General features: G+C 36.0%; 1 protein-coding gene across 1 annotated transcript; it reads left to right on the top strand.

Moving 5' to 3' along the window:
• The first annotated feature begins 260 nt into the window (after positions 1 to 260).
• On the top strand, positions 261 to 17,251 carry LOC307133383 (class I histocompatibility antigen, F10 alpha chain-like). The gene is made up of 8 exons (XM_079828450.1): positions 261 to 424; positions 2,539 to 2,799; positions 12,067 to 12,342; positions 13,047 to 13,340; positions 14,661 to 14,771; positions 14,871 to 14,888; positions 16,317 to 16,385; positions 16,478 to 17,251. The coding sequence occupies exons 1-7, from the start codon at positions 352 to 354 to the stop codon at positions 16,373 to 16,375; spliced, it is 1,092 nt and encodes a 363-aa protein (XP_079684576.1). The 5' UTR covers positions 261 to 351; the 3' UTR covers positions 16,376 to 16,385; positions 16,478 to 17,251.
• Positions 17,252 to 18,042: the final 791 nt, after the last annotated feature.

Raw genomic sequence — 18,042 nt, 5'->3', positions numbered from 1 at the left:
TAAAATTATATTTTCAAAAATGACTGATGGGTAGGCTATGCCAAGCATTTTGAATCCCTCAAAGATGGTAAAAGAACAGTTGGGAATGGGATTGAAACATTTGAACGACCTATTTGGGAGGATATGTTTCCCTCAATGGTGGTAAAGGCATTGAAATAATTTATTTTGATTTCGCTTTCGTCAAACAACCCAGTGTTTGAATCTCATCTTAGAGACTGATGACGTCGAGTCTTTCCAGAATATCTATTGGCTGCTGCTTCAGGAGATATATGTATTCGCGCTGCGATATTTGACCAGTTTTAGACAGGCGTCGAGGCGTCGCAACACGACAATTTAAATCTGTAAAAACGCATGTCTGTAATTAAAAAAGTAATCATGCAGTCCGTAGCTCTTCTGATCATCGGGATACAACTCGTTTATGCTGGTGAGTAGCTACATTACATGGTTTGATGGTATAGTGCTATTTCATTCACAAAGTTAATTATATTGACACCGATTAGTAATACCGTAAATCTAGGTTTTAATGTTGCGCTTGTCACTGATTTAAAATGAATAGGCTACTTAAAATATTAAAAAAGTAATATGGGCTATTTCTGTTTGCTGAAAAGACAAGTTGACTTTAAAATATATATATATATATATTTAGGCTAATTTAATTTTGATGACCGGACTAACAGATTTAATGTTCAGAAAAAAAACCTGTGGCCTGAACTGACTTAAATGTGTATTTGAGCTTCATCCATTATAACCAACGACATATCAGTTGACCGTGAGCATTTGTAACCTGTATATTAAATAATAATAAATAGAAACCATGCATTGATTGCCATGGAGTCGCCTGTAGAATAATTTCTTTGAATTTTTAATTGAGGACGAATTTGTGTAATAGCCTATGCTAGACCTTAACGGAATTCTCCTATAGCCATAAATAATTGATTACTCACAACGTGTTTCTGTTGATAGACATGTTTTATTGGGCTACATGCATGTATCTCGTAGAGATGAATTAGAAGAGAAATCTTCAATTTCTATTGGTACGAAGTTGTTCACGTTGTCCACTGTAGGCGTGGTCGTCATTAATTACTTAAAATGCTTTGTACTTGAGTTTTTAACGTTTCAGTTTGCGAGTGATACACTTCTTAAATCAAGGCGGATACTACTGTAGACATGCATACGTTTTTTTTCATTTTTTTTTTCTTTATGTGTAGTGCAAGAGCTGGTAAGATTTCATTATCAATTAATGTTCTGTTATTTATCTTTAGGTTATTAAATATATTTATTTTAAATGCATAAAAAGAATAAAAAACATTTTAAATACTTTTTCTGTTATGTTGTTTCACAATTAGGATGATTCTAAATTTGTTGAGTGATGGGGTACATGAATTGTAGTCTTTCAAATGATACAGTTTACAGTACTTACAGTTTTTCCACCGTTGCTTTGGTACATTTCTCAAATCATCTTTAACATTTTGCAAAACATTTCTTGAAACAATTCATATCCAGCAGCGCAATGCAGTGGATTACAAAAGCTTGTAACTTGCCCCAAATCCTTAGTTTATTTTTCCAAAGTAAATATTTATGTCAGTGACCAATATGAGTGTCATCGGAATGACACAAACAAGATCAAAATGTTTAGCCATGTTGTCAACATAGCAGTGTACTTTATTATTTCCTTATGACTATGGCTTGGATGACAATGATTGAAAATGCACAAGGCTGCTCAGTTTTTAAACAGTTCAAAGTTATCCAACCTTTTAAAAATGTTGTTACAATTAGCTATCACAATTAAACTTTTGAGTAATTGTCCTGGATTTAACTTGAGATAGCTAAAATATCCAAGTTAACACATTTCAAGCTGAATAAACTTAAAATAAAACAAACAAACACTTTTTGAAATTGAAACAAAATATTTTTGATTACAGTGTAGGTGGGATATTGATCGAAATAGACTATTCAGGACACATTTACAAAAAAGGGTAATATAAATGCAAATATGCTTGACAGATAGTAAGACTATTCAATTAGTATAATATATTTTGATCAACATGACAGACAATTGTACATTTAATCAAGCAATTTGATGGCAATTTGTTCAAAAGAAAGAGAAGTTGCTTTTTTGATGTGCACAGGGTAGATGATGTGGAGGTTCAACAGACAGTTTTGAGAATTTCAATTTAATCTGAGAAATGTAACAAAGCGACTGAGGAAAAACTCTAAATGGGGAGGATATTAATATTGAGGTTACTGTAATAATGTCCTTCAAGAGTGTATTTTTGCTCTTGACACTAGAGGGCAGTCCAGGATATATGAAAAATTGTTGTTATTATTAGTGTGCACTTTGAGTTGCATCAGGAAGTTTGAAAAAAAGTTTCTTTAGTTTAGTTTAGTTTCTTAAATTAAGTTTACACAATAAATGTAAATCTGCCATCAGTTCTGCAAAAATTGCTCTACCAAATTATCTTTTGATGATAGAGAGTGAGAGGAAACTCAAATATTGTTGTCATTATAGAGGCATTGAGTTTTTTTCTTTTCTTTCAGGAAAACATTCCTTGCAATACTTCTACACAGCAACATCAGGCTTACCAAATGTTCCACAGTTCGTGACGGTAGGAATTGTAGATGAACAGCCTTTCACATATTATGACAGTAACATTCGCAGAGAGACTCCCAGGCAAGAGTGGATGGCTAAATCTGTGGGAGAAGATTACTGGGAGCAGCAGACTCAGATCTCAATTGGAGATGAACAAAGCTTCATGAACAACATCAATGTTGCCAAAGATCGCTTTAATCAGACTGGAGGTGAGCACTACTGTATATAATAAAAATTCAAGTAAAAAAAAAAATATTTTTAAGTAAACAAATAATTCAATAAATGAACAGATGTTATTCCTGAGAGGAGTATTGATCTACTAAGCAAGATTAGCATGACTATTCTACCTTTTACAAACTTTTAATATTTTATTCAATTCATGCTAATATATTTCTTTGTGTCCTTTCATGCATTATATTTATACACATAAGATTGATTATTTTTAATAATCTGGGTTGACACAAAAGATTTGATTTGAAACACGTTTATTAGCTTTGGTATTAAAGGCTGTGCAGCTACATTTCACTTGATACTAAAAAGAAAAAGGACAGTATATTATGTAAAGAATAATTGATGATGGGCCGTTTAATTATTAGAAAATTATGCACACCTTAGGTGGTAATGAATAAAGGCCTGTTCATAAAACATGGTCAATTCTCGTATATAGACGGTGCACAGGGTCACACACACATACACACAAAACACCATCAGAGTAACACACACAACACTAAAATAATGTAATAAACATAAACTAAACAACAGAAAATGTAACTCAAAAACACACTAATCTATATTATAACAAAAAAAGAAAATTATTTATAAAAATGTAAGATGTCATGTGTCACGAATGTTCTTTTACTGTTACATAAATTATATAGTAATTCATAGGTTTTAAATGCAAAAACCATACATTTGACAGTAATTTACAGTAAAATGAATTAGTAAAAATAGTTTTTCAGTGTGTATGGTAATGTAACTTACAGTTAATCAATTAACATGTTTTTAGAGTTTTTCTGTAAACATCTTTTACTGTGTAATGATGTTTATACTGTACAAATTGTATATTCTCTCCCCTAACCCTAAACACAACCCACACAGAAAACATTCAGCATTTTTACATTTTCAAAAAAAAAAAACATCAAAGCTTCAAACTTAAAGCTTTTTAAAGGGATAGTTCACCCAAAAACGAAAATTTTATGTTTTTCTGCTTACCCCTAAGGCATCCAAGATGTAGGTTTCTTCGTTTCTTCAGTAGAACACAAATGAAGATTTTTAACTCCAACCGTTGCTGTGTGTCACTCATATAATGCTTGTCAATGGGGTCTAATTCTATTAGAGTAAAAAAAACATGGACAGACAACTTCAAATTAAACCCCGCGGCTCGTGACGACACATTGATGTCTTAAGACACGAAACGATCGGTTTCTGAGAGAAACTGAGCGGTATTTATGCAAATATATCACCTCATATCAGACGAACGCTTCAGCTCTGCAGACTGCCTTCACTTCCCGTGTGTGAGGTCAAAATTCTGTCCGGGTCATAGATATATACATAGATACCTCATTAGTGCCTGTGTGGATCATGGCGTGGATCGCTCGAATGAGGATTCAATGTATACATATCTATGACCCGGCCAGATTTTTGAACATGATATTTTTTTTTTGTAAGACATAAAATGACTTGAGACTCGACTCGGACTCGTGAATAAAGACTCCAGACTTGACTCGGACTCCAGATGAAAGACTTGTGAACATCTCTGCCTCCTAGTCCTACATCAATTATAATTTCCACAGCTCATGTTGTCTGGAGTTTTTTGAGTACTGAAATCTCTTGAACAGATATTTTTGCAGTGTTTTGTCAGCAGAACAATCCGAAATCACCTTAAATATCAGAACAACTGAAGAGATTCATGTCTATCCCTCATGGCCTCGCTTTCATTCCCGTTAACAATCACAGGTGGCTGCTGTGAATAAGCTCTATTGAGAACAAACCAGAGCAAACCTTTTCAACCAAAATTAATTGATAAAATTTACATTTATAATTGGTTATACACCAATTATGTATAACTTATACTTACTTATCCAATATTTTTTTAATAAAAAATACTAAAATACATGATTAAATAATATTGAGCTGAAACTAGAGCAAACCAATTGAACCCAAATTATTAAAATATAAATTAATTATTGATTTATAATAATTAATACAATAATTTTTTTATAAGAATACTAAAATACATGATAAAATAAAATAGAATTAATGATAAATGACTTAATCTAGAGGCCATTATTAGTGTGTATTGCTTTCTCGAAAAGAGCGATAAACCTCAAGTAGGCACTGTATGTGTCAGTATTTCATTATTGTATTTACAGTTTCTCACATCTTCAGTTAATACTGGAAAAAACTCAATGTGGATGGACTCTATAAGAAATGCTGTTCATTTATTTATCTGTGATTCAAGAACCTCGCTTTCCCCTACATGTGTTGTGTGTCTTCTGCTCATCAGAAGTGTACAAACACACACACACACACACACACACACACACACACACACACACACACACACACACACACACACACACACACACACACACACACACACACACACACACACACACACACACACACACACACACACACACACACACACACACACACACACACACACAGCTCAGAGGAACACTGATGTTGATGTGTTGATCTGCTGAACTCAGAGTGTGTGGATGTGTCTCTGCAGAGCTCAGCTCCAGCTTTGCTCTCTCACACCCGACTGTCATTGTCCAGTCGTCCCGAGTCGGAGATCGGCTGAATCTGCTGGGATTCAGTAGGACTGGAGCTCAGATCTGCAGGATGATGGTCCTTCAGGAGTAGATTAAATAACGCTGATTTACACTGCTATTGTGGTACATTTGAGTCGCTCTTCAACAGTGTGAAGAGTCTTAAAAAGTATAATATCCTATTTAAGATTATGAATTTGATTTACGATAGATAGAACGGTTTTCCCACAACAGATAAAATCCAACAGACGAACACTGACAGAACGTTCAAACAACCAAGACTGTTAAAACTCCAACTGAAACTCCAACTGTCAAAAAATTAAAATGTAACCACACACACACACACACAGGCTGCGTCCGAAATCGCGTACTATGTGAGTAGGTACTACATTTGAATTTGAACGAACTTCGCAACCGTTAAAAAAAGTATGTTCTATATAGTATGAATGAATGTCGTATGAATGTAATCCGAACGTACTACATCCGCCATGTTGTCATGATCATGTGACCTAACCAGCGTCAGTTGCGCCCCATCACCTCATTCATAAATCGTCTCCCGTGGCCTCATGGGATAGTAAAGTGTCCATCGTATGCACACTTCAGAAACTCGCCGGAAGTAGTAGGTCATCCGCGTACTTTTCGCCTACAGTTTTCCGAATACTATGAATTCGGACGTACTACTCTGTTGGCGTACTGTTTTTCGCATACTATATAGTAGAGAAGTATTCGATTGCGGATGCAGCCACACATCTGAACATCTGACTGTTAGGGCTGTTCGATTCCAGGTTTTTTTGGAGTCGACTCCGATTCCCGACTCCCACTGTAAGAGTCTATGGAATCGACTCCATTTAATTTACATCAAAACAGCGTCAGAAATAAGACAAAACTGCAGTTGTTACACACTTAAATTATTTCCCCCCGACACAAATCCTTAAAATCCCCTTATTAAAACCACTCACTTTTAGCGTGACCGTCCAAATTAGTCCAATTTAGCGATGACTTGATGAGTGGCTATCAGCGCTTCTACCTAGCTGTTGCCGATACCTAATTTTACGGAGGAAAAAGTCACGAAAAAAAGCTGTTGTCGAGTGACGGCGCTAAACGCACATGATCATTGTCTTAAAAGGTGAGTTAAATATACTAAATACTAAAATGCACGCAATAATGCACACTTATTGATGTGTTTCTTCTTGATGTGAGTTTATGATTTATGGTTAGTTTAATGATTATGAACACAGGGTTAACCATGGAAAACCAAATCTATATTTATTGCGTTAATATACCATCAGTTAAACTAAAGCTAGCATGGAGGAAGCCTATGTAGAATTACAAACTAAAGTCGCTGTGACTGTTTTCCATTTCTAAAGTAAGCACTCAAATAAATGTGCGTGCGACAAAGTTTCTGCGACAGCTCTCTGACGCGGCGTATTACGTCAGTGTCTGAATTCCTCGCTTCATTTCATTCGCTCCTTGCTTATAGTGCGCTCAACCGCCATGCACTTTATAGGGATTAGAGAATCAGTAAACAAGTGAGCGATTTCGGACACAGCAACAGAGGCGACACCGAGAGTCGATTCCTGTGCTGGAGTCGACCCCGACTCTGAGGCTATTCAAAGTCGAGGAATCGACTCTTTTGGAGTCTACTACCGACTGTCACTCTTATAGGAGCTCCAGAATGATCAACTATTAAAACTTTGTTCAACTTTCAGACGAGGCTTTGTGAAGGCAGCATCAGAGTTTATCGCGATGAACCTTAAATATCTAGTTTTGTTCTGCGATCAATCAAATGCAGTTTTGGTTTGGTTTTAATATCATGTAACCAGAGTAGGTTTCTTCAGAGACGCCTGCTCTCTGCTGTCAGGAAAACTGTCCTTTCTACTGTTACGATCCGTTTAAATAGTGAAGAGATACAAGAGTGTAAAAGAAGGAAGATAGATGAGAATGGATGGGAATCAGAAAGAATTTAACAATTCTGTTTCTGAGACACGGTTCCCGTTCATTAACCGATCCATTAACGATTCTTTAAAAAAAAGAATCGATCCTAACTAGAATCAGCAAACACACTAAACAAAAACAATATTACGTCAGGCAACGTTTCTTTGTAAATTTAAGTCGCATTTATTATGACGGAACGTTCTTCCTAATGTGTGTCTTCAACAAGCAGTCGGTAACTTCACTGGTTTAACTCGCACACGGCTAAAATACACACAACACAGTCACAGTTCCCGGTTCATTTTGATTGGACGTGATGAGAATCGCATGACACCCGCTGCAGTGAATGAGTCAACGACTGCTCCGAGCGATTCAGTCGGTGAGTGATTCAGTCAAACCGATCATTCGGAGCGCTTCATCAGAGTCGTTCATCCGTGAGTCAGATTACACTGATGGCGCAGGACGTTTGCTGTCGTGTTCATCCAGCGAGGACATCGCGGTAGAAATCATGTCGTCTGTTTATTGTCTTTGTGTTATTCCGCAGCACGCTGTCTTTCTCTCTCATCATAATAAATTCAGACGATGAACTCGCATCTCAGTTAAATAATCATTTCTGTCGCTGTCGATTCGGCGGTTAGAAAACACGGTCAGAGTATTTCAGCACAGCGTCTGTCAGCGTCAGTGGAAGAGCAACCGACTGAACCGAATCTCACAAATCACTCAGTTCTGTTTTAGAGGCAGAGGAGAAAAAGTGAAACCGTTTGAGCTGAGATGCTTCAGATGAGCTGAAGTGATGTGACAGGACGTCCTGCTGAATGAACTCATGATTGATTCTTCAAACAATCTATTTTATATGAATCACAGGAGCTTTACGACGTCAAGCGTGTTTTATATTGCGTCTCCGTCTGTGTCGTGGTTCCTCAGAATAAGATTGCTCTCCTGTGATTGGTTTAGCCGCTGCTGAAGCTCAGGATCAGATGTGATTCGTCAGACGTCACGTGAGGCTGCTTTGCTCTTATTAGAGAAGCAGAATGAAGTTTGATTAGTTGTTTGTTATTGATCAGAAGGTCTCAGTGTGATCGGTCATTCTCAGCGCTGACAGCTGTCCGTCGAACTCCATAGCATCAGATCTCTGAACCTCATCAGGGTTTGGGTTTCTGTTAGCAGACGCTCTGACTGTTGTGTTTGATAGAAATGACAACAATTCACTCATTTCTGTCACAGAAATCTGCAGTGACCGTTTAATCAATAGATACACGCCATTATGTGTATTACGTTTTGTATTTGACTTTCCATTGGATTCTATTGTTTTTTTACTGAGCCAATGATATTTTCTATAGCCTAAAACCTAAACTTAAAGGGACAATTCACCCAAAAAGGAAAGTTTTGTCATCAATTACTCAGTTTCATGTCGTTCCAAACCCGTAATTATTAATAAATCTGAGATGTGTGACTTCAGGTTTTACTGTTTTTGTTAAGACATTTGATCCCTATTGTAAGCAAAACCCCCCACACACACACACACACACACACACACACACACACACACGTTGGTGCAACTACATTATGAGGACATTCCATAGGCGTAATGGTTTTTATACTGTACAAACTGTACATTCTATCCCCCTACACTGCCCCTACCCCTAAACCTACCCATCACAGAAAACATTCTGCATTTTTTTATTTTTAATAAAACATTGTTTAGTATGTTTTTAGGGCTATTTTTATTATGAGGACACAGGGAATGTCCTCATAAACTATGTTTATGCTGTAATACCAGTGTAATACCCATGTCAATATACAAATTTGTGTCCTCATAAATCACATAAACAAGCACACACACACGTTGGGTTTCCATGTTTTATAGGGACTTTACATAGACATACTGTAACATGTATGTTGTGTCCTGTGTTCCCTGTGACCTAGTTTTGCTGTCTGGATAATTAGTCATTATGTTCACATGTCGTTTCATCAATGATTAGTTCCCTTTGTTTGCTACTGTATTTATATCATGTGTTCTCCCTCATTCTCTGTTTGTTCTCATCGATGTAAAGTTGTGTTAAGCTCTATTCGGACAGTAATTGTTTCTCGTGGGGTCGTAAGGTATTTTCCGACTTAAATACTGTTTTTAGACAAACACCAAGGTTGTGTGGTAATTTAACTGCCATCCGAATCCACATCTCTGAGTGTTCAAGAAGAGATTGCTTCAAAATTCACTGTAATATCCTTTTTGACCTGCAGAGCACCATATCGTTGCGCTTCGCTGTAATTTGGATGCATTTTAAAGATCTAGCCTACAGTTTTATTACTAAAATGCTGGAAAGTATTTACAAGAATAATCTTTTATTACCGCTCAAAAAAGAAAGAGAAGAAAAACTAGTTAACATTTAAAATGGGCCGTTATTGCGGCAGTAATTAATGTTATACCTATACGTTAAATTATCAGCATTATGCTCATTTCCATGTGGAATAAAATTACATACTTTATTTTGAGATAAAATACAAGACAGAAAACCATTTTAACTATAACGTGCGTCTATATTCGTCCTATTTGTAAACAGATTTAAATAATAAAATAATAATTAGGATATTATTAAATTATGTGCATTTATTCTTATTATTCCAAGCATTTGACATTTTTTTACAGCATTCAATCATGTTATTTACCACGTGAGCAGCGCGTTCCCAGGTGCGCATGATCACAAAATATCATGTATATATTATTCCAAGCATTTGAATTTTTTTTTACAGCATTCAATCATGTTACTTACCGCGTGAGCAGCGCGTTCCCATGTGCGCATGATCACAAAACTCATTCCTCCACCATAAATAAATCACCATTCGAATGCACGAGTTTTATTACGGAGTTGCATGCAAATGTATTTTTACGGACTTCCACGTGAGAAACAATTACCATCCGAATAGGGCTTTAGTTACCTGTCTAATCTCCTATCATTTGTCATTAAATACAAGTATTCTTATTCTCCTTTGTCTTCGTGAGTTTTACACTAACTGTTATGTGACACATATACTGTAAAAAAAATTCTAATTTATGGTAATAAACTGGCAGCTGTGGTTACCAGAAATTCCTTGTAAAATTACTGTGACAATGTTTCCAGTTATACAGGATGCCTGTATATTTTACAACTTATAACCGTATATATTTCATTAAGTGGTATAATGTTAATTTAATATACTTACTTTTACTACTTTTAATCTGCCGTTTTACCTTAAAATGTCCAGATAACCACTACAATAATACAGGTAGCACAATAGAAAGCCACATGATGAATCAGAGTTTATCATCAGAGTAACACACATCACACTAAAATAAGGCAATAAACAGAAAACAACAGAAAATGTAACACAAAACACACTAATGTATATTACTTATAACAAAAATAACAAGAAACTAAATGATTTATAAGAAATGCAAGTGTGGTGTGTAACGCAGTGATTTATGGGAATGTCTATCTATTTATATATCTATCTATCTGCTAGCATGGTAACTGAAACATGCTTATGATATGTATAAGCAATATCCTAGTAACTGCATAGCCACACCTTAGCAACCACCCCAAGCACCCTAGTAGCTGCATAGTAAGACCCTAGCAACCACCCTGAATATCTTAGCAACCACATACAAACACCCTAGCAACCACATAGCAACATCCTAGCAACCACCCAGAATACCCTAGCAACTGCATAGCAATGTTGGCTGGTGTCTGTGTGTTGTGTTCTCCCCTTCATCTCTTTGGTCACAACTCTTTCCTCTCTATCTTCTCTCCTCTACACTGCTGATGGATGTTGTCTACAGAGCTGAATTATGGCACATCTAGCAATTATTTTACTCCGACTGTAAACCAAAGCCGTTTTTCTTTCTCTAGTCACTAAAAACGGATTTGACATTAGAAATGTCACAGCATCCCACACACAGGGAAGCACACACAGGCTTAGTCTGGTGTATTCACACACAGAGACCGAGGAACAGCCAAGACAGCTGAAAACATCTGTTGAATGTGGTGTATACGTTACCATAGCTGCTTTTTTTATTTAAAAAAATGTCAATTTCTTTATGAAGTAACTCTGACATCATGAATACAACTTTGATCAAACGTACCGTTTTGGGTGTCTGTTACATCCCAAAGATGGGTAAGGGCATGAGGGAACACAACATAAAATAAATAAATAGATTCCCGGATCTTTTAACCCTGGGAGACGTTATCGACTGTGCTGGTGCAAAAAGAATACAAGAGCAAATGGAGGTTAAATGAAAAAAAACCCTGGTCGGAATATAATATATATTTTTTAAATCCAATGAAAGAAAATAATGATTCAACGTATCAAAATAACGCAAGGTCAAACCACCAAAAGAAAAAAGACAAATTAGCTCACAAACAGAAATCATACTCTCAAGGAGCTAACAAAAATGAAATGAGAACAAACACCCAAAACACGAAAAAAAACAAAAAAACAAAGCATGGCAAAACAAAAGATCACGCTCCCGCCTCCTCTTCCTGCTATTTCCGGTTTGCGTCTACCAATGGTTATTATGTTAATACATATTCGTCTATTCAGTTATTTTGAATCATAGAATATGTTACTATCTACAGTACCAATCAGTTCAGTCCAATTGTCCCTGTATAAATACTCATCTTTATTAGGATGCTTGGTTTTGTTCCTAAAAAGAAGATGGGGAAAATGACTTTTTATGTGTGTATTAGAGGAAAGCAGGAATGGTAATTGTGATATGTGTTTTCTGTTCAGGTGTTCACACATTCCAGTTCATGTACGGCTGTGAGCTGGATGATGATGGCAGCACTCTAGGACGTATGCAGTATGGCTATGATGGAGAGGACTTCATCAGCTTTGATAAGACCACCCTGACTTATATTGCTGCCAGTCCACAAGCTTTCATTACCAAGACCAAATGGGATGACGATAAAGCTCAAAAGGAAAATCGGAAGTCATATCTAGAAAACGAATGCATCGAGTGGCTGAAGAAGTATGTGGGTTATGGCAAGGACACTCTGGAGAGAAAAGGTAGAAATATCAGTTGCTTTAATAGTCACTGACCTTTTATTGTTTGTTTTTTACTTAGCTGGCTCTGAAACAAATATTATTCTAAACATTTGATAATACATCTCATTTACTCACTGTATAGAAGTTCAAAAAAGTTAACTTTTCTTGGCTTTCATAAAAATAAAAGGAGAACAGAATATGAAAATGCCATACATAGTCCTAACTTTAATAATTACTTTTACACTATGATAACGCTATTTATCAGAAGGACTACATCAACAGAAAATGAGAAATAATGTATTAACTAGCAGAATCATGTGCATGAAACATCAATCAAACTATTGGAAAGTGATAGTGTTAATTTTTACATTTGTTTTGTTTCACAATTCTTTACTATTGACAAAATTTTCTTTAAATTTAGTCCATATTTACTAGTAAAACTACGACTGTAAGTATTACTGTAAAAACAAAGCAATTCATACTAAAATGTCCTTAAAAATGCTCATTGTATCAGCCCGGTACTCTGTAAACACAATTCTGTTTGACTGATAAAAACTATGCACAGTTAGATTGTCTTAATTGTAAATTGTATTATTGTAACAATTATTTGTCACCATTGGTTTCATCAAACCTAATGTATCAGAAAATATTTTTTTTGTTTGAAATTTCATCTCTGTCTCATCTCTCCCATCCTCATTATTGTCCCCACCCAAACCTTCTTGTAGATGCACCTGAGGTGTTTCTTCTGCAGAAGGACCCTTCCTCTCCAGTTTTATGTCAAGCTACAGGGTTTTACCCCAGCAACATAATGATGACCTGGCAGAAAAACGAAGAGGACCATTATGAGGATGTAGCGGTTGGTACAACTTTGCCAAACATAGATGGAACCTTCCAGAAGACCATCACCCTGAAGCCTGAGGAGTGGAAGAACAACAAAGAGGCCTTCAGATGTGTGGTTCAGCACGTGGGAGCAGCGAAGGACATCGTTGTCACTGTGAAAGATATCCGGTCCAACCCAGGTATGTGTGTATAAGATGAATAAAAAAATTGTAGTATGAAAATAAGAGCACTGTGTGCATTTCCAGAATCATTTGTTTCATGTTTAACTCATTTGTCAAGTTTAACATACAACCCCAAATCAGAAAAAGTTGGGACAGTATGGAAAACGCAAATAAAAAAAAAACAAGTGATTTCTAAATTTACTTTGACTTGTATTTCATTGCAGAGAATATGAACACAAAATATTTCATGTTTTGTCTGGTCAACTTCATGTCATTTGTAAATATGCATCCTTTCCTGTCATTCAGACCTGCAACACATTTAAAAAAAAGTTGGGACAGTAAAGCATTTACCACTTTGTAATGTTGCCATTCCTTTTCACAACACTTAAAAGACATTTAGGGACTGAAGACACCAAGTGAGGAAGTGTTTCAGGTATAATTTTGTCCCATTCTTCCTGCAAACAAGTCTTAAGGTGGGCAACAGTACGGGGTCTTCGTTGTCGCATTTTGCTCTTCACATTCTCTATTGGAGACAGGTCGGGACTGCAGGCAGGCCAGTCAAGTACCCGTACCCTCTTCCTCCGCAGCCAGGACTTTGTAATGTGTGCAGAATGTGGTTTTACATTGTCTTGTTGAAATATGCATGGACGTCCCTGGAAAAGATGTCTTCTTGAAGGCAGCATATTATGCTCCAAAATCTCTATGTACTTTTCAGCATTAATGGTGCCTTCACAGAAGTGCAGGTTACCTTTGCCAAAGGCACTGACTGTTGTTCAGCTTAGGCTTGCGCCCTTGTCCTTTACGCACTGAAATTCCTCCAGATTCCTTGAATCTTTTAATTATGTTATGCACTGTTGAATGTGAAATATCCAAATCTCTTCCTATCTTTCTTTGAGGAACATTGTTTTTAAACATTTCAATAATTTTCTCACGTATTTGTTGGCAAACTGGCGATCCTCGGCCCATCTTTGCTCCTAAAGGATTAGACCTTTCTTGGATGCTGCTTTTGTACCAAATCATAATTACAATCACCTGTTAACATCACCTGTTTCAAATCACATCATTATTTAACCATTTTACCTCATTACTAGCCCTAAATTGCTCCTGTCCCAACTTTTTTTTAAATGTGTTGCAGGTCTGAATGACAGGAAAGGATGCATATTTACAAATGACATGAAGTTGACCAGACAAAACATGAAATATTTTGTGTTCATATTGTCTGCAATGAAATACAAGTCAAAGTAAATTTAGTCACTTCTTTTTTTTTTTTTTTGCGTTTTCCATACTGTCCCAACTTTTTCTGATTTGGGGTTGTATAGTTCTACTATTTGATTGCAGGTTCGGACAATACCGTTGCAATAATTGTGGGCTGCGTGGTGGCTGTTGCTGTTGCTGTCCTTGCTGCCATCGTTGGGTTTGTTTTGTGGAAGAAGTCCAAGTCCAATCCAAGTAATTTTTTTTTCAAGGGAACCTAAATTGAAAATCATTATAATTGATTGCAAAGTGGTACCTGTTATCACAATATTAATACAATTATTTTCTCTGCAGGCTATGGGAAGGCAAGCAGTAAGTATTGTCTTCTTATGAATTAACCTAAGGAAGGCCGCATTTACACTGGGCATAATAATGCAAACAACATGTTATGATCGAGCAGATTGTATTAGCCAATCAGGACACATTGCATTTAGATGTGCCCACATCAAGTGGCTTCTGTATCTGGATAATTAATCAGATCTCTGAGTTCCATGCAACATTTACTGTAAATCAAGTATATCAAGTATAAAACTGGTGCCAGTGCAAAGTCAACTTTCCTGTGAAATACTAGGGTTTCTTTAAAGGTCCCGTTCTTCGTGTTTTTTTTAAGCTTTGATTGTGTTTACAGTGTGCAATATAACATGTGTTCATGTTTCGCGTGTAAAAAAAACAGTATTTTTAACACAATTGACTTATCTGTATACCGCTGTTTTCACTCTCCTAAAACGGCTGATGAGTTCCTTTATTCTATGAAGTCCCTCCTTCAGAAATACGTAACGAGTTCTGATTGTGTCAGCGGTTCCCGTGTTGTGATTTGACCGCAGCTTAGCAAACGTGGCACGGTTCCTGTGTTGTGATTCGACAGCAGCTTAGCGCACGTGGAAAGGTCACGCCTCTTAACGGGAGATATATGCGCTTAGTGATCTCTACAGCGTCCCTGGGAAAGCCAAACAAAGGTGATTTGACTCCGGGATGAAAATAACAGCGTCTCGACGACATGGCGACAAACACACTCAAACGCAACACTTCCTTTTCTCCACGCGACACGTCTTCTCCACGTGGGGCAGCAACAAGACCACGCCCCCTTTTTTTTCGCGTAGTCTTGTGGGCGGAGGTTAGTCTGTTCTACTGTTCTACTGACGTCATTTATGAAGGAAGTACCAGGATGTAGTCCAAGCCGGCCGTTCGCTGTAGGCTTTGAAAGGGAACTTCTGTTAAATAAAATATCTCGCTTGGCATTGAACTTTGAGCTTTATAATTTTACAGGTATTATTTATGCTCTAACAGCAACATTACACACTAACTAAAGTTTCAACAATGGGATCACGAAGAACGGGACCTTTAAAAAACTCTCTTCAGTCACAGGGGTGAGCATTTTGTGTCTCATTAAATGAAAACAAAAAAGATGGAAAATATCTTTTTTTTTTTTAGATCTTTTTTTTTTTATGATAGTACATACTGTATATGATGGCTAGGTCACATTTAGATTGCCCTGAGATCTAATGGAAAAGCACCCCTAACTATCTCTGGGCCAGGATATGATGCAGATCAGATAACATTCCAATCACAAGCACCTTTACACTTTTGTATTTTAAATATATGTGATCAACATCTGGATACTCGTTGCATGTTAATGCCAAGTGTAAACATGGTCATAGATTGTTTGCATTTTGATCTCTTGAGAAACTATTTGTTCAAAAGGAAGACATGTCTTTTAATGTAACCTCGTTTGTCTTTTAGCCAAAGATTCTGATTCTGAAAATTCAGACCAACAGCTGGCACAAGTAACTTCCAAGTAGGTGATATTGGGTAAGTGGATTTTACTCTAGCACACTTTCTAATTTGTGGAAGAGATTGTATATCCCTGTTTGTACTAACTTGTGTAATGTTTATTTTTGTAGGTCTCTGTCTTCACCGTATTCTTCCTCTGACAGATAATTAAATGAAAAATGGCTTGGCATAAATGAGTTCTAAAATGAGGATAAGGAATGTAAAATGTTTTCATCCAAATTTTTCTTCCACAAATTCATTACAGATCTTCTGTCTTTGGTTTATTTCTGATTATTCATATTGTTTACCAGCTTAATGAACCTGTTAAAATTATAACAAAACTTGTAATCTAATAGTCATTAAATAATATAAAGGGGAGCTATTATTTCACTATGCCCTTCCTAATAGGAGCCATAATGGCTTAATTCATTATAACACAATTATTCTCAACCTCTACATGTTGTAATTCAGCAGAATTATTGGTTTCAATAATGGAACTAAATTATTTTAGTATTGTTTAACAGGTGAATCTTTTAGTGCTGCTGCATGAATCTGAGGCTTTAGCTATGGCAAAGCACCTTTCCACAGACCATTTGAACTCTGTATATGCTTTCCCTCCTTTAATAAATGTAATTGCTTTTCATTATCAGTAAAATAAATTGATAAGGTAAGAGTTGGTGATGGGCTGTTAACAGTTTAGTTATTATTTCATGTATGTGTATGATCTTAAATTTAAAAACAAGCCTTTATGCATAACATTATTTTCCTATTATGTCATTTTTATGTTGAGTTATTTTAAGGGTTAAATATAATAATTGCTTCAAAGGTTTCTTTATGTTGACATTGGTTTTTTGTTTTTTTTTCAATTGTAAATTCCAAATTGAATAAAATATAGTGACAATGTCTTTGTTCTTGTTTAGATCTCTGGTTGATCATTTGAGTTTCAAGGAGGAGCTCTAAAAAATCCCCCTTTGGTTCTACGGGGGTGCTAGAGGGTGCTAGTTTTGGATTAATGTAATTGTGCTTACCATCTGTGGCCCAGTTTACATTCTGACTTCCAATTCTGGTTATCTATCAGGGTGATCTGCAGAGTTAAATAGCATTATTCTGAAGCAATATATTCTCGCTGTTCAATCAGCTTTGATGTATTTAAATCTGCATATTTATGATATTTTTACCTTTTATAAAGGGCATTTTTTTCCCTAATCTTATTAAATATTAGCCTGGCTACACCCTCCTACAATCAGGGTATCTTCCGTCCATTCCAAATCCGTTTTCAATTAAAAAACAGAAAATAAAAAAACTAATTGTTTAAAAAAAATGTCAGAAACACTAAAAGCGAGATTTCGGCTTGATTTTTCCTTTTCCGTTCAGAGGTAGAAAGATATGGAGGACCAGGAGAGACACTTAAAAATAAAATGAAGAATCAATTTATCAATTTAATAATTCAAACATGAAAATCTATATAAATAAATCACTTTTAAATGGACAAATTAAAGGACATTTAAAACGGTTTATATAACTAATGTTTTAAAACGTATATTAATAAAACAATAAAAAGTACATTAAAGGTCCCATGGCATGACATTTTCATTTTATGAGGTTTTTTAACATTAATATTAGTTCCCCTAGCCTGTATATGGTCCCCAAGTGGCTAGAAATTTTGATAGGTGTAAACTGAGTTCTGGGTATCCTG

Source organism: Gobio gobio, assembly GCF_949357685.1.
Source record: "Gobio gobio genome assembly, chromosome: 11".
Lineage (NCBI taxonomy): Eukaryota > Metazoa > Chordata > Actinopteri > Cypriniformes > Gobionidae > Gobio > Gobio gobio.
This window is presented reverse-complemented; position numbering and strand designations above follow the sequence as displayed.